Source organism: Schistocerca piceifrons, chromosome X (genome assembly GCF_021461385.2).
Source record: "Schistocerca piceifrons isolate TAMUIC-IGC-003096 chromosome X, iqSchPice1.1, whole genome shotgun sequence".
Classification (NCBI taxonomy): Eukaryota; Metazoa; Arthropoda; class Insecta; order Orthoptera; family Acrididae; genus Schistocerca; species Schistocerca piceifrons.
In genome coordinates this window covers 677,617,241-677,639,610 of record NC_060149.1, presented here as the reverse complement: position 1 = coordinate 677,639,610, position 22,370 = coordinate 677,617,241, and the positions used below count along the sequence as shown (strand labels likewise).

The following is a 22,370-nucleotide window of genomic DNA, read 5'->3' as shown; positions in this document are numbered from 1 at the left end:
GCTTTATCATGGAAGTCCTGGCAAAGTGAATAAAGGAGCAATGTCTATGGTCAAAGTGTCTGGAACCTGGTAGTACTCACCTAATGCCTATTGAGGTTTTGAGAAACTGTGATTAGTTCTAAGTAGAGTTTAAAGGCTATTCTGGCATTTGTGTTCTATCTCTATAGTGTCAATGATTTACTGTGTTGACACTTGCACAGCTATTCAATATTCACAAAGTTCACATTGAGCATTTCTATGAAAAACATTGGACTGTGTATATATGACCAATATTCATACATGGATTATTTGATGTACTATTATCAAGCAGTGCTGTGTTATCTCTTTTGAACTGATTAATGTGTTTTACTTTATGTACTTCATGTTAAATCATCTTTGTGACTGTCTCAAACCTCAAGTGTGTGAACTGTTTATATAATTTACAGGCCTGTTTCCTGAAAATATTGTGTCTAAAAAGGATTGTAGCTTCAGACATTCATGGTGTTTGCCTCTGCATCATCATGAGAGTGTGGTTGTCTACTTGCATAAAAATGTTTTATGTAGAACCAAATCTGGTCATTACAGTGTTTTTAGAGTTAATAAATGTATAAATAAGTTACATTACATGAAAATCTGTGCAGTTTAATCATTTCAAAAATTTCTAGAAATCAGTTTACAGCTGTTCTACAAGACTTTGATCATTAAGACTCTGAGGGCATAATGGACAAAGTTGGTAGGCAATATCATAAGATGGATCTTAAATTTTCCCCAGTGACTTGTGGAATCTGTATATTGACAATATTCATGGTGACTGTAGGACAGGGGCTCAGTGGTCCACTGAAGAGTAGCTATGTACCAGTATCATGTTTTGCCTTCTCTTTGTTATCTCCTCACCATTAGCAACACGAACACAGTACACAGTGCTATCATTGTACTACTACTACACTAAAACAAGACACAGTACTTTCACTGTACAAAGATTAGGGGTCCAAGGAAACGATCCTTTCTAATTAGGCAGCTGAACTTACCCATTTGGCCATTTTCATGGTCCAGCCTGTAATGATACATGAATTTACATTTATCGTATAATAGCATCTTCACAAAGGGATAGCTTGTTGCCAAACAGCTGCTGACTGTAGTTTTATCTTGGCTTTGAATGTACACCCATAAGGTGACATATAAGACTATGTGCTTATTAAGAGGTGTGCCCTGATTATCAGTTCCTTGCATCTGGGATGAGTTTTGTCTCATCAGGCAGTAGTTCAAAGAGTCTAGAGTATGCAGCTACACAACTAGAAATTTTGCTAATGTAAATGGAAAATGACTTGTATTAGCAATCTGGGAGGTTTTGAGAGAGACTATATGGTAGATCAAAAGAATGGTAATGATATGAATATTGTTACAGTCAAACAATGCATTTACATTAACTGATATGGCATTGAGAATTATTCTGAATTTCGTTTTGGTTGTCCCTCAGAGCCATGTTCATATGATGCTTGTGCACATGATAAATAATGTTTTAATTTATGGTGATGATCACTGATCACAGAAGTTTTCATGCTTGTGCATTTATTATGTACATTCCTAAACAATGAAGATTTATGCTGACACAGGAAATCTGAGCTCATATTACCAGAATTTAAACAATCTTCATGTAACTTATAGTTACACACTATAGGGGAAAACTAATTTCCACTAAGATTAAAACTTGAGTGTAAGTACACTGAAACATATTGTAAAAAAGTATTACAAACTGTCAAAATACTATAGCTGAATTTTCAGAAACAATAAGGTATTACAGACAGTCAAAGTACAACAGCTAAATTTCCAGAAATTCCTTCCAAAACTAAAACAGTATTTCAGGAGCAAGAATTTTCAGTTGAAAGAAAATCTAGCTTCTGATTTGCTTCTTTTGTTTCTTACGGTAGATGGCTATACAGATTACACACATATTCTTAAAACTATCAGCATGTACATTCATTTTATGAGCTACTAATTGCAGCTGACATTTTGTTCTGCCATTATAGAAATGACAATATTGATTTGTATGCAAGAGCTACATTTTGGCTTCTGAAGCAAGTTTGTATTGCAATAGCATTAGTACGGGTGGATTTTAATGTGTTGACCTACCATGCAAAGGGGCAATGAGAGTGATAAATTGAACTGTAAGTTTCAAATACAAGTGAAGATTTCCTGTTCATCAGCTACTGATCATAGATGTTAAAGAGCCAGCATTTGAAGCTGACTACAGAATGATTCTGCTGTCACCAATGTACATTTCACATAAGGACCATGAAGATATGAAAAGAGAAATTAGGGCTTGTACAAAAGCATGTAGGCAATTGTTTTTCCCTCACTCTGTTTGTCAGTAGAGGAGGAAAAGAAATGACCAGTAGTGGTACAGTGTACCCTCTGCCATGCACCATATGGTGGCTTTCAGTGTATGTAGATGTATGAGGGGCAAACAAATGAAAACTGAACTCCAACCACAACTGGACCATGGAATGTTTCTATTCAAAAGTAATCTATTTGTATTTGTATTTGTATTTCACTACATGCATTAAAACATTTATCCCACTGGGAGATGAGATAACCAGTTCCTGTTTTGTAGAATACAGTCAGCTGCTGGTGGGTCCACAACCACACCCACTTTTGCACTTCCTCATCTGAATGAAACCAACATCCATGCATGTCTTCCTTCAGGTTGCTGGAGACATGGTGAAAGATACAGGCTGTACGGATGATGTTGTGCTTTCTAACCAAATGGCTGAAGCATAGCCTTCACCCAACTGGCAGTGTGGGGGTAGAAATTATTGTACAACAGGATGAGACCATCTAATAACATTCCTGGGCATTTTGAGTTTATGGCATACCACAGTTTCTGCAAGGTGTCTTCACAGCACTGTGCATTGACTGTGGTTCGATGCTATAGGAACTTTATCACTAGAGGGCCCCTGCAGTTGAAAAAGAAAGTCATAATGAAAGGAAAAGGAAATGGCTGTGTGAACTAACACGATGCACAACCAACTGCAAATGAACAATTTGACCTCTAGGTATCCATTATGAAAAATGCACAAACTTCGCAGCACTGTGGTGCATGAAGAAAATTGACAAGCGAATGCCTGAAATGGAAACTGCATAATGACATCAGATTCTCTTCACCAATGAGTGGAGGGTTTGTCTGATGCCTAATGATTGTTGTCAAAAAATGTGGAGGTAGCCAGGGGCCAATGCATCAGTCAACACTGTGCAGTATTTGGTCAGGATCCCCCAGCCTGTTGTGCTTCCATAAAGTCATCATTATGGCAATAGGTTCATATTTCACAGTGATCATGCAGAAACACCCCAAGACCACCTCATGAACTCCTTCCTTCAGGAGACAGGAATCAACAGAACTGAATGGTCTGTGCTATCTCCTTTCATGAACCTGAGTGAGAACAACTGAGACCAGTTGCAACCTGCATTGCATTGGTGCGGAAACCCTCTTCATACTCTGGATAACCTCAGGAGATTTCCAGATCATCATACCAGTTGCTTCTTTTTCTAGCCCTTTCTGTTGGAGTACTTCACCTAGGTACTTAAACTTCTTGACTCTTTCGGTCTTTCCATTGTTAGTTATAATCCATTCTGGCCCATTGCTAATGTTCATCATGTGTGTTTTATCTTCTCAAAGGAGATTTGTAGTCTTACTCTCTTTGCTACATCCTTAAGAGAGTGTACTTTCCTGACTGCTAAACTGCTGTTGCTAGTAGAAATGGCCAAGTCATCTGTGACTCATAAGCTCTTTTGAATTTGCAGCATAACTGAAACTTTTCTTCATTTTATTCTTTATGGTTCAGAAATAAAAAGAAAGGAAGAGAGTTCTTCTCCTTGTCTGAGTCATAGTTTTACCTCAGAGGAGTCTAAAATAATGTTTTTGGATTTAAATTTTTATATTTTGTTGGTCAGAGTCTGATTTATCATGTTTCTGAACATATTATCCACCCCAAGCTTCTTCAGAATATTCAGTAATGACCCTCAGTTAACTGAGTCATCTCCTTTTCTGAAGTCAAGAAACACAACAATGCAGTAACTTCTTCTGATTGCTTTGCATCTGAAGATATCCTTGAGATATATATGGAACACAAGGGCAGATAGTTTCTCTTTTGGCTCGTCACAATAGTACTGAGTAAAACTGTTGTAATTTTCCATGTTGTTCAGATGTAGCTTTTCAGGTTCATCTCCAGAGCACATGCTAAGGGTCGTGATGCCCTTTAAGAATAGACTTGAAGGTTTGATGTAACTCTCTGACATTGCTTTCTCGGAAGTTTTGATCAATAATTCCACCTGTTGTTCCTCATATGATCAAACCCACTGTACTGCAACATTCCTTGCATCACAAAATGCATTAAAATCTGCTTGGTCCTCAGATGATATCCATTTTTTTTCCATGTGTCTATTCTTTTAGGCACAGCATTTTCACAGGTTTCATTCCAACATCAATGTTTTTGCTTAGGAGCTGCAAGGATTGTGACATTGGCTGCCTGATGAATCTAAGATGCAATGGCAGTTCAATTCTTAGATTGAAAAGCAATTCTGATGTACTGCTCATTATCTATTTGCCTGCTCTTAAGTTTCATCACAGCATATCTCTGAATTTAGTTCAATTTAGTCCTCTTGAGAGGAATAAAATCATCTTAACCTTGAAAAAAATTAAACATGGCACCTCACTGTACTTTGACACTCACAATGTTAGTAAACAACAAGTATCATAGTAAGTTACCAGATGGTCTTTATTTGGGTTATTATTTTGATTTTATTTCACAGGAAAGTTATTTCTTACATTTCATTAGGCTTACTCTGTCACTATTTGCTCCTCTTGAATCTAACCCACAGTCATTTGCAAGTATGTAGGTGGTACATCACTTTTTTGAGTTAGAGGAATGTGTAAGTGGTTAATCATATTTAAGCTCATTCAAAAGCTGAAAGCAGATCTGCATCTGGCTGTGAGCTAAGGAGCACCCAGCATGTAGAGGGAAAGAGAGTTCAAGTCCAGGAAAATAAGAAGACAGAGTCACAGGAAAAGTATAAATCTTCCAAAAGAATAGTTGCAGACTTAAGCTTTGACAAAGCCAAAAAAACAAAGCCTCTCTTTTATTGTAAGGCTTTCACTTGGTCTGGTAAATACCATAGATGATACGAAACTGCAACATAATTTTATACAGATGTGGAAGTTAAACAGATATGGAAATCCTCAGGCAGAATAAACAAATGAATTTATTTTAGGTTATCAAAGAGCATTTGCTAGTGCATATGCCAATAACACAATCAAATCAAACTACTTTAATATCTTGTCAACATCGATGTCACTGAAGATTGGAGAGGGTTGGAAAGGAATCACAAGTCATGTGGATAAGGATATCTAGAAAAAGCACAAGATATTTAAATATGAGTAGATAGATAGCTACTTGGACCCCATTCATCATGAATATGAGTCCTGTATATTAACTACTGTGCACCTTGCTTGGTTGCTGATTTTACTGAGTTGATTGAGTCTTTCTACATCCTTCACAATTTGTCTTTATGATGAAATTTTCAGAAAATATGTGCATGAAAAATGAAGTGTTATATCAAATAAAATGACATGTTGCACCAAACTTTATGTAAGTACTTACTAGAAGACTGAACACTGTTGACAATTTGGCTTCATTCACTATCAAACTGTTGTGCTACAGTTTCATAAAAACTTGTAACATGCTACTTGATAGAATTAATTTGATTTTGTTATTATGCAAAACGAATCCCAAAGTGATTGTACCTGAACATCCTCTTTCCATATGATGAAATCAGGAGTAAGAGAACACTGGTCATTTGATCAGTTCCAGCTTCATATTTACATCTACGTCCATATTCTGCAAACCACTGTGAAGTGCATGGCAGAGAGGACATACCATTGTACCAGTTTTTAGGTTTTTTCCCCATTCCATTCATGTATGAAGCATGAGAGGAATGATCGCTTAAATACCTCTGTGCAAGCTGTAATTAATCTAATCTTGTTTCAAGATCTCTATGGGAGTTGTATGTAGGGACCATAGTATATTTCTACAGTCATCATTTAAAGCTGCTTCTTGAAAATTGTAAGTAGGCTTTCTCAGAATTGTTTACAGCTATCGTCAAGAGTCTGCCAGTTCATTTCTTTTGATATCTCTGTGACACATTTCAGCTGATTCTGCTGATAAAAATAACCTGTGACCATTTATGCAGCCCTTCTCTGTGTACATTCAATATCCCCTTTTAGTCCTATTTGGTGTGGGTCCCACACACTTGAAAAATAATCTAGAATGGGTTGCATGAGTGACTTGTAAGCAATATCCTTTGTGGACTGACTGCAATAAACCAAAGTTTGCTCTCCACTTTACCAATGTCTGAGCTATGTGATCATTCCATTTCATGTCCCTAAAAAACGTGTTACAATCTGATATTTGTATGAGTTTATCAATTCCAACGGTGACTCACAGATTTTATAGTCATAGGATATTCTCTTTTTCATTTTGAATATTTAAAGCAATTTGCCAATCTTTGCATCACTCTGAAATCTTATCCAGATCTGACTGAATACCATATTTGTGCAACTTTTTCAGGCTGTGCTTCATTGCAGATAATGGCAGCATCAGAAAAAGTCTGCCATTACAATTAGCCTTGTCCACAAGTTCATTAATATACAACATGAACATCAATGGACCCAGCACACAACATGATTGGTGTTTTCAAAATCTTTGCTGGTTGGTATGGAGGAGGTCATTCTGTTTAAGGCACCTCATTACGTTTGAGCTCAGAATATGTTCTAAGATTCTGCAACAAATGAATTTCAAGCATGTGTTCTAAGCAGGTAGTGCTACCATTTTAAGAGTTAGCTCTCATGGGTACCATAGTTAAGGTTCTTGAATAATGTTGGTTTTTTTAGTCATGTAATGGTTCAAAAATCAAGGAACCTAGGCTAGTCTAGCATAGCAATAAATTTTAGTAGATGTTATCTTCATACATAATATGGAAAAAAAATTTAACAAAATGAATATGTATTAGTATGGCCCCAGCACTTCATGACAGCTATGAGCCCAAAATAACCTTAAACCATCCCCATTCAGGATGTTCTATGCATGGGGAAAGAGAGAGATAACAAATGAGTAATATGTACAGCATAGCAAGTAGCTTCACTTACGTAAGCAAGCAGAGATATTTAGGAGCTGGCCAAAGATGCAGCTTTCAGGTGGCACATTACCGCTGTAAGAGATGTACGGAAATCCTGGATCTACGTGACCTGTCCCTGCAGCAATTGCATAGCTGTAACAAATGAATATAAATGTTTCAATGTGTTCCACACAGTGACCACATTTTCATATTTTTCTGAAAAAAAGTTCCAGCTGAATCTAAGCTTTAGATCTAGAAGGTAAGACCAAAGCAACAACCTTATTCACTCTTTCATATTTTTCATTTTCCCACAGGTGTACGATACACTGATGTTCAAAAACAGTATGACCACCTGCTTAACAACGTGTTTATCCACGTTTTCGAACTCTATGTAAAAATGATTCTGCTTGGAATGAATTCGCCAAATCCTTGTTAGGTTTCCAGAGGTATGAGATATGCATGCAAAAGTCGGAAATTCTCTGTTGTTTGTGGGTATGCAAGTAGCTCCTGATAGAATCCCAAAAGTGTTCCATCAAGTTCATTTCAAGGGACTTTGCTCACCAAGACAGCAACGTTGAGTTTACTCTCATGATCCTCAAACCATTTTAGCACATTTCTGGTCTTGTGAAATGGACATTTATCCAGATGGAAGATGCCACTGTTGTCGCAGGAAAGACATAAAGCATGAAGGGAAACAGGTGATCTGCAATAGAATTCACATAATCCACCGCTTTCATGATGCCTTGGGTTACTACCACACTTCCCATGTCCCCCATAGCATAATACAGCTCCTCTGGTCTGTGTCAGCAGCACTGTGTGTATTTCGAATATCCATTCAGCTAGATGACAGTGGATCTGGACATGACCATTGACCTAACCTGATATGAACCAGAAACGTCATTCATCTGCTTAGGTGACACTTATAAATTGGTCCACAGTCCAATCTCGATGATACTATGCTTACTGCAATCTTAATTGACAGAGTTGTTACGTCAACATGGGAACGTGTAGGGGCAGTCTGCGGTGGATCCCAATTGTCAACAATGTGCACAAAATGGTGTGTTCTGCAACACTTGTGCCTAAATCAGCATTGCACTCTGTCGTCCAATTGTGGCCTAACCGATTTTACAGATTTGGCAAATGCCTGACTTTCACATTCTGTGATGAGATGTGGATATCCAAACAATGTATTCTACTAGTCGTTTCACCATCTTTCAGCCTCTTTCCACAGATGCTCATGATACTATTACATGGACAGGAGACCTGTTTCTCTGTTTCCAAGAGGCTCATTCTGAAGCACCAGGACTTATCAATGTGTCCATTGTCAAAGACACTTATGTCAGTAGATTTTCTCACCTACTGTCCAAATCGTCGCTAGAATGACTCCTCATTCGTCTCTGGTGTGCTTATTTACTTTACTTACTACATCGCGTGACCACACCTCCAGGAGGCATTGGGTCTCACCATGGGCTGTGGTCAAAATGTTTCTGTTCATTATTGTATGTTACATAGCGTAAAACAAAAATAAATAAAAGTTTTTTTTAAATTGCAAACTTGTTTTACAAATGACTTGGTGGCCATAGATATCCGCTAAAGATCGCGATGTGATATAAAAACCGAAACGAAATTTGTAGCCGGCCGAAGTGGCCGTGCGGTTAAAGGCGCTGCAGTCTGCAACCGCAAGACCGCTACGGTCGCAGGTTCGAATCCTGCCTCGGGCATGGATGTTTGTGATGTCCGTTCTAGGGGACAAATGACCTCAGCAGTTGAGTCCCATAGTGCTCAGAGCCATTTGAACCATTTTTTTTTCGAAATTTGTATCTAACATTTACAATACTGGCGGCCGGAGTGGCCGTGCGGTTCTAGGCGCTACAGTCTGGAACCGAGCGACCGCTATGGTCGCAGGTTCGAATCCTGCCTCGGGCATGGATGTGTGTGATGTCCTTAAGTTATTTAGGTTTAATTAGTTCTAAGTTCTAGGCGACTGATGACCTCAGAAGTTAAGTCGCATAGTGCTCAGAGCCATTTGAACCATTTACAATACTCACATACGCTGAGTTTAATTTTGAGTCTGCCCTTCGTTCTATGCTTTTGCTACATGAGGAGTAGACAGCGATGAAGTGAAGTGAAATCATGCTCTTGAGTTGCACGGTGGTGAGGCGTGGTGACACCAACTTCGAGCCACCGAAAGTAGTGTGCTATTCTGATCCGTCAGCCATCCAAGCTCACAGAGACAGTCAGAGCTAGCTACCGGCATCCCAAACTTGGTCTGTACGAGTGCGCTCCGCTGGTATTCGGGGAACGAAGGCCCTCTAGTTCCTCAACAATTCTGACACTGTTCAAGAGCCAGTGAACGGTGGACAGTCTTGACGAAGGTACAGGTCGTCTTTGGGGTGCTGTAAGCGCTCAAACGAATGAATATTATTCTTGAGTGATTTCCGTATGCTTCAATCCCGAGAGAAGTTGGTACGACGTGAATTTAAAAAGTAATGGGCATTTTGTAATTTCACGTGTTGTGTTAGTCCATTTCGCTGGATTATTTCATCGTGGTGTTGGTAAACATGTCTAAAAAGTATCTCTACAGACCTACAGTGTTAGCCATATCGGATATTTAGTCTGTTGTAAGCTGTCAGAAAGATAACATGTGATTTGGTAGTATCGCCGATTACGGTATTTATTTTGTCTAAAAAATTTATCACAGATTTTGTATTAAATTTTGCTATAAGAGCGGCTTAAAGTGCCGATCACGGACGAACGCTGAATCAGAATCAGAGAAGTCGCTGTTGATGTTGGTATATCAATTGACTGATGCCATGTACTCTTTTTTGGATGTACAGTATTGACTATGAAACATGTAACAGCAAAATTTGTTTCATAATTATTGTACTGCGTACAAAAACACTGATGAATGCAAGTTAGTCATTAGCCGCTAGATGAAGTCAATAAAGATGAAATTTGCCATAAAAGGGATAAAACATGGGTTTAATGCATGAAATCGTACGTAAGGCTCAATTGCTCTACTGGAAACATTCTGGATCCCAAAGACCAAAGAGAGCTCGACGAGTGAGCTCGAATACGGAGATTACGCTTACGGTGTTCTTCGATTTTAACGGTGTAGTGCACGTTGAGTTCATTTCACAAAGTAGAACGTACGAAAAGGTGTACAGTACCTCTTACAAGTCCAACGCCGTTTACGTTAAGAAATCCAAAAATTAAAATCGGCCGGGTCTGTGGCGAAACAGTTCAGGCCTTTTGCACCCGAATAATGCACCTGCTCATACTTCGTAGCTCTCTTTGTGAATTTTTGGCTAAAACCAACACTGTAACGACGCTTCAGCCTCCATATTAACATACACGGTTCCTTGTGATTTTCTTCTGTTGCCAAAAATAAACTTCAAATCGGTCAAAAACGGATTGCTGAGAGGACAAAAAGCTATCCCACAAATCGAGTTCCAGAAGTGTTTTGGGGGTTGGAAAAAACGCTGGTATGTGTATATAGTATCTAATAGGGACAGTTTGGAAGGAAATAATCTTGATATTGACGAATAAATAATTACTTCCAAAAACAAATATTCCCTGTACTTTATGGTGTTCAGAAAGGATAGATTAAATTCAGTTGGTGTTGTCGTGTTTGTTGCTCTTAGAAGTATTTTATCTTGAAGTACCGTAATGGTTGCTGAGAGTTAGTATGGGTAGAAGTTTATGTCCCGGCTACTGACCCTTAGCTCAGATACTATAGTTGCTGAAGGGTTCAAGGAAAATTTGAGTCTCATCAGGAATACAATTATAGTTGGTGGTGACTTCAATCTACCCTCAATATTTTGGCGAAAATGCTTGTTTAAAGCCTGTGGTAGGCATAAAACATCGTCCAAAATTGTACTAAATGCGTTTTCCGAAAATCATTTTCAGCAGTTACTTGAGGAGCCCAATCAAAGTGTAACTGGTTGCGATAACATACAACAAATAACCATGAGCAAATATGGGGCTTCATGATGGATACGGGGATTAGTGACCACATGGTTGTTGCGGCAAGACTGAATACTTTAACATCCGAATCTACCATAAATAAACACAAAAACATCTATCCACAAAAAGTAAAATTCGACGAAATAGTTAGTGAGTGAACGGCCAGATGTCAGTGTCTAATAGGCACAATATTTCGGGAAGCGACCACATTGCCATCATCACTTCCTCTGACGAACAGACCACTTGGTGGCCGGCAAGACACTTTTATCTCTTCCTCCCTCACCCTCCAATCCGCCATTCTATTCGATGTCCGCACCCAGCATCTCCTACTTCACTCCTCCCGCCGACACACTGTTCCATCCCATGTTCGCGCCCAGGTACGTATGCTGGCAGCACCTCTGCTATTCCCAGGCCTTCCGCCAAAATCAGTTCGTTGTGGGATACCACTTTCCTCTTCTTAATCAGACTAATTGCGGGTTCCAATGCCTTACTACGGACGCAGCCGCTATCACGACTGATCAGCGGTTCCCTTACTCAAATCTATCACGGGCACAGTCCGAAGGTTGGCGTCCGAGTCAGAATGTTTGTATGGTCGTAATCTATTCTGTGTAATTCCGACAGGCAATGTTTCGAGACTATCGATTTATTAGGCTGCTGCAGTCTGGTGTGCCTTTGGTGTTCTTGGCATCGATTTTCGACATTACACACTGTCTGGCCTATATATATCTAAATAAATTGGTAGGAAATCTAATAGACGTCGGATTTCCGTAGTGCAAGGTCGTCTTTGACACTACCAAACAGTGGCCTTGTTTTAGCCGGGGGCAGAAGACCATCTTCAGTTGGTGTTTCCAGAGAATTCGTCCTATCTTTCCAGATAGTGCGCCACAAAAGGGAATAAATGCAAAAACTGCATCCTCCTGAGGTTCCTTTTCTGTTTCCGCCAGTTTTACAGTACGTATTGGTGTGTGTCTTCTTTCAGTACAAGCCGTGACTCAATGTTCTGTCTGCTCTTCTTTTTATCAGGACATCCAGAAAGGGAAGCACTCCATCCATTTTGACTCGTGGTAAAACTAATGGTCTGGTGTATTTTATTGCGATGAGTATGAGGAGGTGATTCAGTTCTTCTCTTCCAGTCGGCCATATGACGAAATTATTATCTGCATAGCAGAAGAAGCTGGTAGATTTCCACTGGACTGATTCCATGGCTTCCTCCTCGAAATATTCCGTATAAATGTTGCCGACAATTGATGAATGTGGACTCCTCACCACTACTCCTTCCGTCTGCCCAGAGTAGATACCATCAAACAGAAAGTATGTCAACATCAAAACATGCCTAAAAAGGTTTTGTCGTCTCTATGTTAAATTTCTGTCCAATAAGTTCTAAATATTCATGTAAAGGCATTCTGCTAAAAAGACAGACAACTTTGAAGCTCACAAGAATCTCCATATCATTAAGCTTAAAATTGTTAAGGCATCCTACAAAATCCTTGGCGTTGCGAATGTGATGTGAACACCTCCTGATGCAAAGGCTAAGCAAATCCTTTACGTAATTAACGAACGAGTACACCAATGCTGCTAACAAAGGGATGTAAGGGCATCCCAGGAGTTGATGCTGTTTCTCGTAGCTTCTCAACATGGCTTTCCTCTCCAACCTCTTCGCAGAATTACTGTCGATCTTCTGGTATGCACTGTCTTCTAGCAGGCCCTGCATTTTCTTAATGTAATCATGGTGAGATAGGACCACAGTTATGATGCCTCTGTCATCTGGATCTTCTCTTAGTTCTGGTACGACTGCCCTTTATCTGCTAGAGATATTTGGTTTCAAAGGTCTTTCTCACGTGAGAGCATGCCAGGTTTTGTGATGTGCAATAGTGTCTTGAAAAGTAATACCTCTGAATTTTTGTGTGAAAACTCTTGAAGGTTTTTAAATAAAACAGACTTTATTAATATTCTACATCTTTCTTCTTCATATCTGCATATTTATTTCTCTGCATAGTCACCCTGACGACGAACATATTTCTCCCAATGAGGGACATGTTTGGTGAGACTGTCACTGCAGAATGTTTGACTTTGTTGACAGAGCCGCAACCTCACCTCTACTTGCACCACTTAATAACTATCAAAGTGAAGTCCTCTAAAGTGTTCTTCAAGTTTTGGAAAACTCTAAGTCCTGTCACACACATTGAGGTTAGCACCATCGTTTCCTTCATTATGCGCATGAACAACCCAACATTGTACATTACTGATGTCGATGCAATCATCACTCTACAGTTTTCATTCTTCTATAGATTTCAATTGGAGGCGCATTTCCTGCAGTTATAAACTTGATTACAGGATGCTCTTTCCCAGACACTGACATACTACGTTATACACTGTCATGTTACATGCTGCAGTTCATAGGCATTTAGCGGCAGAGGATTGCAACTTGCATCAGCGAAGTGGGAAAATCGACCAACTAATTTGCGTGACTTTTAATGCCTCAACAAATATTGAAAACAGAATAAAAAATTCGAGGGCATTACTTTTCAGCATTCCCTCCTACATCTTCAGCTGCTTCGGGTGGAAGTCGTGCAGCTGCCTATTCCACTGCACTGCTAATGTTCATGGTAGGTGCAGACTGAAGAGGGGGTGCAAACTTGAGTCCTTTCATAAGAACAGAAATAGTGTCCTCATCCAGCTGCTTGGCTGTGAGATTGATGATAGCCTTGCAGGTTGCATCAGAAGTCTATCTCTCTGACATAAGCTCGAATTTTGATGGTTGAGGTCCAGTGGCGTACCTCTATGCAGAGATGGCTGCAGCCCAAGTGATAACATCAATCCATTTCTATGCCCAGAACGAGAACTTTATGGCCAACTGCAGATGTAATGGAAAAAGGTCTTTGTAAGTTGGGTCCAGACACCAACAGGTAAAGAGCATGCTTTCCCCTACAAATGGTTAGGCTGGCGTGGTATGTTTCCTGATTCTTCTGGCTGGTGCTGAGTCGATATGATACGTTGCCTTGACTAATTCTGACACCACACATTTTTCACAGCATCTCATAAACAATGCAAATGCGCTTAACAAACAGCTCCTCCAGTGGCCCAGCTTTTCAAGTCTTTTCATGCTGTGATGCATCTCCTCCCCATAAAGGAATGTGATGTAGTTCATCAGCTTCTCCCAGCATACCTCACGATGGACTAGTTCACAGGGGAATGACTGAATGTCAGTGTCCATTGGGCACAACATATCGGCAAGTGATCACAGTGTCATCACCAGGTGCTTGGACGCTGGAGCGATACTTATACCTCTTCCCCCCTACCTCAGATCCATCTTTCTATTCGTCATCCATGCCCAGTGCTTCCTCCTTCCCACTCCTCCTCCTGACACACTGCTCTGTCCTAGTTTTGTGGGCAGGTGCACATGCTGGTGGCTTTTCTGCTATTCCTCCACCTGCCACCACCAGCCTGGAGGAATGGTATGCTCAAAATATTGGTAGATGGGGCACAAACCCCCTTTGACAATGAAGGTCTCATCCAATAACTTGAACATCTGTGGACAGTGTTCCAGAAGAATGGTTACAACCAGTGGCACATTAGGAGAGCCCTGTGTCATACACCAACTGTAAACCAGCGGAAACAAGAGAGTAACCGCAGGAGGATGCGGCCATTGCATTTATTCCTCTTTGTGCCACATTATCCGGAAAGATAGGACGAATTCTCTGGAAATACCAAGTGAAGACGGTCTTCGCCAACTAGATACAATATGGCCACTGCTTGACAGTGTCAAAGACGACCTTGAACTATGGAAATACGGGGTTTATGAGATACCCAGCCAATGTAGCAAGACATATAAGTCAAATAGTGTATGCTGTTGAAGATCGTTGCTGAGAACTCCAGCAGCAAACCTAATACTAGCACCCTAACATGTCGGCAATCACTGAACATTCCCTGTTGGAATTACATGGAATGGTTTACTTCCATACTAAGGTTCCGATGCCAATGTCTAACTTCTGGGACTGTGTCTTCAATTAAAACCTGCATTTAGTTTGATTAAGATTAGGATGGAGAAATCCAACAACGAACTGGTTTTAGGGGCAGGTAGCTGATGAGCAGAGGTGCCGCCAGTACGTGTACCTGCGCGCAATCCTAGGGTGGTGCAATGTATCGATGGTTAGGAGCGGTAGAGGAGACGCTGGGCGCAGACGTCAGAGAGAATGCTAGATAGGAGGAAGGGGGAGGGGGGGAGGGGAGAGATAGGAACGCTTCACCGGCTCCCAAGTAATCAGTTCGTCAGGGCGCAAGGGATGATGGCGACGTGGTCGCTTGCCGAAATATTGCGCCCGTTGCATACTGACATCCAGCTGTTCACCTATGAACTATTTCCTCATGAATTAAGTTGTGAGAAGTTGAAGAATCACAAAAAAAAATCGCTTGATTCCTTCCTAAGAAACAGTCTCCCTCCCTTAGAAACTAACTACGTATGTAGGTGTACACCACATGTGGCTTAAATTGAAAGAAATAGCACCGATGGCAGCTGAGGATTTACACCAAATATATTAATAGGAAATTGGAACAGATGTCCCATGATACACAAAACAGGTTATAACTGTGTTGCAGAAGCAACGAAATAAGCATTCCACATTTAAAAGAATGTAAAAATTCAAATTTTGGTGACGTTTTAGAGAAGGTCGGAATTTAGTGTGTGGTCTTCATGTGATAAGCTGTATCAAAATGTGGCAGAAAATCCAAAGGGTTCTGGTCATTTGTAAAGTACACCAACAGAGAGACACAATTAATACCTTCATTGTACGATGGCAATGGTAATGTTATCGACGACAGTGCCACTAAAGCAGAGTTACTAAACAAGGTTTTCCGAAATTTCTTCACCAAGAATTCGAATAAAGAACAGCTGCCAACATGAGTAACTTAGAAGTAGATAGCTTCAGTGTAGCGAAGAAACTTAAATCTTTTAATGAAGGCAACTTTTTCTATCCAGACTGCATACCAGTTAGGTTCCTAAGAGAATATGCTGATGTAATAGCTCCATACTTAGCAATCATATACAGTCGTTCGTTCATCAAAAGATTCGCACCTGAGGATTGGAAAGTTGTAGAGTTCACAACAATACCCAGGAAAGGAAATACAAATAGTTCGCAAAATTACAAACTAATATCACTGAAGTAGGATTTTGGACATGTACTTCGAACATTATGAATTACTTCAACAACAAAAAAATCATCTATAAACACATAGCACAGATTCAGAAAATAGTTTTCTTGTAAAATTAATGAGTGCTGTTGATTGGGATTTCAAATTGGTTCCATATTTCTAGATTTCCAGAAGGCTTTTGACACTGTTCCATACTAGTGGCTTCTAATCAAATTGTTTGCCTATGGAGTTCTGTCTCAGTTATGAGGATAGGTTAGTGAATTTCAGTTAGAAAGGTCACAGTTTGTACTAACTAATGGAAAATCATCAAGAAAAGCAGAAATGATATCTAGCATTTCCTAAGGAAGTTACACAGGCCCTCTGCTGTTTTTAACTTACATAAATATTTTTGGAGAGAAGCCGAGCAGCCATCTTAAATTGTTTGCAAATGATGCTGTCTTTTACCGTCTAGTAAAATCAAAACCAATTGCAATATAATTTATACAAGATGTCTGTATAGTACAAAAAATAGCAACTGCCTCTAACAATAAAAAGTATGAGGTAATTGACATCATGACCAAAAGGAAGCCATTAAATTTTGGTTACTCGATAAATCGCCAAAATTTCAACGATGACAATACAACTAAACACCTAGGAACTTCAATTATGAACAATTTGAATTAGAAGAATTGCATGGATAATGTTGTGGGGAAGGTGAACCAAAGATTGCGTTTTATTGGCAGAAGACTGAGAAGATGCAAGAGATCCACAACAGAGACTCACTACTATACATGCAAACTAAGTTGACACTTGGCGTTGCGGGTGGTGAGAGCGACCGTAAAGACATAACCCCTCTACAGCTCCTCCCATCAGCCACCGCGCCGAGTATAACTTAGTCTGCACATATATTATGCTTGTCCGTCGTCTTATGGAGTATTGCTGCTAGGTAGGTGATCCATATCAAAAAGGATTGACAGAGGGCATCTAAAAAGTTCAAAGAAGGCCAGCTCGTTTTGCTTTATCATGAAATTGGGGAGACAGTGTCACAGATATAGTAAGCGAGCTGGTGTGGCTATCTTTAAGATCAAGGCGATTTTCGCTGTAGCAAGATTTTTTCCATGATATTTCAATCACCAGCTTTCTCCTCTAAATGCGAAAATATTTTCTTGGCGATCACCTACATAGATGTGACTGATAACTGTGATAAAATAAGACAAATAACAGCTCACACCAAAAGATTTAAATGTTCATTTTTTCCACGTGCTATTTGAAAGTGGAACGGTAGAGAAACAATCTGAAGGTATTCCAATGGACCATCTGCCAAGCACTGCACAGAAGTGCTCGAGAGTATATGTAGATGTAGACACCTTGTTAGGTATAAGGGGACACATTTCAGCACATGTAGACATACTCCACACCAGAATATCTCCACTGCCTTCCTGAAATCTGCCCTGTTCGCCAGCACTATGATTTGCCTCTTCTATTCCTTTGCCCACACTTAAATTTGCGCTCTACCAAAACCAGGGTTTTGTACTTCTGGGACATCACATAAATGAAATAGTAGATGGTAGTATTACCAGTAGTATTGGTAGCACTGGAAGGGAAATAAACATAAATGAATGTGTGAGAGAAAAATTAGGAGCTGACAAATTCTCTTTGTTTTCCGTTTTTTTTCTCATAATTAGAAACGCACATTGTTCAGCAGTAGTGGGACAAAGTTCAATCTATGCTGCTTACCGTTGTTGCCAAATTTATTCAAGATAGCAGACCCTTCCCCATCCTGCCCTCTGGTATAAATGTGGTAACATTGCACTATTGATGTAACTGGATTATGTCATGGGCTTTCCTCCTTCCCCTTCCCCCACTTTCACTCCCCTATCCCCATCCCTCCACCATTTGGAAAAATGGCAAAAAAAGCTTGGCCTATGTTGTGGTGTTGTTATGGAAGGATTTAGCGTGTTCACTTTTTATTTAATCATTTTTGGGATTTTGGGGCGTTATCCTGTTAAAAATTTTTATTGTGTGTACTCTCCTCGATGTGCAGAGGCAAACTGACATAGCTGATGCTACCACCACTAAAGGGCACTTAAAACTGTAACATCATGAGTTTTTTTACCTCTTCCCTTGCCTCTGCTCCTCCATCCATCCCACAACCTAACTTCACCTCCTCCCCCCTCCCCTCCACTTTCCACCCTTACTCAGAAATTGGTGGGAAAAACCGGACAACCTGTCCAGAGCTGTTGGTGTGGAATGACACAGGGTAGTGGTTAAAAAAACAATAAATAATTAGAATAATATATTTATTATTTATAAAAATCCAATTTGCACATTGCTGCATGGAAGGATGTAGGGTACTCTCATAATTTCATCATTTTTGGAATACTGACACAGTCTAGCTATGATGTCACAATTCAAATGGCCAACCCACGATACTGGCGCAGTCTGACTCCCCTCCCCTATTGGCGGGAAATTAAAAAATTGGCGGAAAATTCAAAAATCAGTGGGAAAATTGAAATTTCTTCCTCTGGCAGAGAAGTTGGGGAGGGGTAGTTGCCATTGATCGAGCAATGCAGTTTATACTCAACAATCTGTTCAACTTTTGTGCAATAAAATCAGAGTTATATTATCATCTGATGAATCTATTGATACACCAGACACCACATTTAGTATTTAGATGTTAGCAATTCCTAGAGGCAGCAGAGCTAATAAAGTAAGAAATTTAGCTGATGACAAAAAGACTAGGTGTATCACAAGAATTAACAACAATGATAATCTATGTTATCATAGAGCTATAATAGTGGGATTAAAATATCACACAAATACTATCTTGGGTAGAGAACTAAATATAGTTGACATTAAGAAAATTAATGTAGGGGTTAAATACAAAATACAAAAAGAGTTAACCTATGGAACCACTTAAGAGAACAATGAAGGGATTTACTCTAGATGATATTGAAAATGCTGAACAATTACTAGATATCCAAATAAATGATGTATGTGCTTAGAATTAAAAATCAGTTTTCTATAGCGGTCTGGGGAAAGCAATAAAGATGTATCTGTATAAAAATCATAACTATTTTTATGTAATTAACAGTATATCAGCATTCTTAGGATCATCATATTAATGTAATATATGTAATAGACCATACAACAAGTAGAACAAGAGAATACCTGTAAAGTAGAGATAAAAGTCTGGATATTATGCAATAGAGAAGAATACAATACAGGGTGATTCAAAAAGAATACCACAATTTTAAAAATGTGTATTTAATGAAAGAAACATAATATAATCTTCTGTTATACATCATTACAAAGAGTATATAAAAATGTTTTGTTTTCACTCAAAAACAAGTTCAGAGATGTTCAATATGGCCCCCTCCAGACACACGAGCAATATCAACCCGATACTCCAACTCGTCCCACACTCTCTGTAGCATATCAGGCGTAACAGTTTGGATAGCTGCTGTTATTTCTCGTTTCAGATCATCAATGGTGGCTGGGAGAGGTGGCCGAAACACCATATCCTTAACATACCCCCATAAGAAAAAATCGCAGGGGGTAAGATCAGGGCTTCTCGGAGGCCAGTGATGAAGTGCTCTGTCACGGGCTGCCTGGCGGCCGATCCATCGCCTCGGGTAGTTGACGTTCAGGTAGTTACGGACAGATAAGTGCCAATGTGGTGGCGCTCCATCCTGCTGAAATATGAATTGTTGTGCTTCTTGTTCGAGCTGAGGGAACAGCCAATTCTCTAACATCTCCAGATGCTGTAGTCCAGTTACAGTAGCACCTTCGAAGAAAAAGGGACCAAAAACTTTATTGGCTGAAATGGCACAGAAAACGTTCACCTTAGGCGAGTCACGTTCATACTGAGTTGTTTCCCGCGGATTCTCAGTGCCCCATATACAGACATTGTGACGGTTGGCTTTCCCGTTAGTGTGGAAAGTTGCTTCATCACTAAACACAATCTTTGAAACGAAAGATTCATCTGTTTCCATTTGAGCAAGGATAAAATCACAGAAATCGATTCTTTTAATCTTATCAGCTGCAGACAGTGCTTGAACCAATTTCAGACGATAAGGTTTCATAACTAACCTTTTTTGTAGGACTCTCCATACAGTTGATTGTGGAACTTGCAGCTCTCTGCTAGCTCTGGAAGTCGATTTTCCTGGGCTGCGAACAAATGCTTGCTGGATGCGTGCTACATTTTCATCACTCGTTCTCGGCCGTCCAGAACTTTTCCCTTTGCACAAACACCCATTCTCTGTAAACTGTTTATACCAACGTTTAATACACCACCTATCAGGAGGTTTAACACCATACTTCGTTCGAAATGCACGCTGAACAACTGTCGTCGATTCACTTCTGCCGTACTCAATAACACAAAAAGCTTTCTGTTGAGCGGTCGCCATCGTAGCATCAACTGACGCTGACGCCTAGTCAACAGCGCCTCAAGCGAACAAATGTACAACTAAATCAAACTTTATAGCTCCCTTAATTCGCTGACTGATAGTGCTTAGCTCTGCCTTTTGTCGTTGCAGAGTTTTAAATTCCTAAAGTTGTGGCTACTCTTTTTGAATCACCCTGTATATTGCAAAAATGCAGTAGGTATTGTTACAATAAAAATGGTTAAAACAATCACTAAGAAGTTTGTGAGACAGTTTATAAATGTCAAAGAAGTAAATGGATTTGTTTCAGATCTAAAGTACTTAAGTGTGGCTTTGAAATATGTAGAAACTTATAACAAATAGTAAAAATTAAAAATCATAAATGTTATTTACAGTAAAAAAACATAAAAGATGGTGTTTGTGAAAAACATTTTGGTGAAGAATATTTTCAAAGGATACTAAAACTGTAATAAAGGTGGCTGATATATTAATGGAGAATACCAATGGTGGAAATGTAAAAAAAATAGTAGCAGGTAAACAGTTTAATGTTGTGAAAGGGAACACCACTAATAATTCCTTGTAGTTCTAGTTAGGGGTACATGTGGTTTGACCATGAAGCTCAACAAGAAACTGGTATACATATTTCGAATCTAATAATAGTTAACAGTTTAACTGTTTATAAATCTAAAACGTGGATGAGATTTGATAAACATCTCAATTATACATTTATAGCGCATTATGCTTAAGGTCATCGTTTGCAATTCATTCTGAAATATTATGTTCAAAATACAATTCATACTCATCTACACAGCAACTAAACTGATGTTATTAGAGTTAAAGCATTTAGAACTAAAAATTATAGATAGCAGCAGTTTTTAACAATGTCCACTTGGTAGCTTCCTAAAACACTTTATTTGACAGAATTGAAGAAATCATAATTCCTATATTTGTACAATACACAAGGAAAATTACATAGGGTCAATTCCTTGTATCGACGTGTTGACACTATGAAAGGAAAAGATACAGAAACATTAATCAAATGACATTGTCAAAAAGTTAAAAGAAAATTATGTACTCAATATGAGGAAAGAAATTAATAAATACTGCAATTCCTACATAGATATATTGTGAAGAGGTTGTTTAGAACTAAGAAAACAGTTCCTGGAGATAGCTAATATTGATCCACTCTGTTACTAAATATTTGCCCACGTTTTTATGGCTATATGCAGATCTCAATATTTGCCTCATGGAAGAATTGCTGTATTGAGTAAAGAACAAAAAGTAAATTATAGTAAAGAGTCTATTGCTTGGTAACCAATTGAACAATAAGAATATTCAACAGGCTGTTAATGGTGGTGAAGTAGACATAGCTGGAGCAAAAGCAGATTTTGATTAAGAAACAAATACTCAGAATGATATTTTCACCCTGCAGCGGAGTGTGCGCTGATATGAAACTTCCTGGCAGATTAAACCTGTGTGCCCAACCGAGACTCGAACTCGGGACCTTTGCCTTTCGCAGGCAAGTGCTCTACCATCTGAGCTACCGAAAAACGACTCACGCACGGTTCTCACAGCTTTACTTCTGCCAGTATCTCGTCTCCTACCTTCCAAACTTTACAGAAGCTCTCCTGCGAACCTTGCAGAACTAGCACTCCCGAAAGAAAGGATATAGCGAAGACATGGCTTAGCCACAGCCTGGGGGATGTTTGATGTTTCCAGAATGAGAGTTTCACTCTGCAGCGTGAA

General features: G+C 39.4%; 1 protein-coding gene across 1 annotated transcript in view; it reads right to left on the bottom strand.

Moving 5' to 3' along the window:
• LOC124723160 (DNA damage-regulated autophagy modulator protein 2-like) overlaps positions 1-22,370 on the bottom strand; it is a 219,123-nt gene that overhangs the window by 38,300 nt on the left and 158,453 nt on the right. Inside the window, exon 3 of the mRNA XM_047248355.1 lies at positions 7,178-7,299. Within this exon, the coding sequence (XP_047104311.1) occupies positions 7,178-7,299 (122 nt within the window). The remainder of the gene's footprint in view (positions 1-7,177; positions 7,300-22,370) is intronic.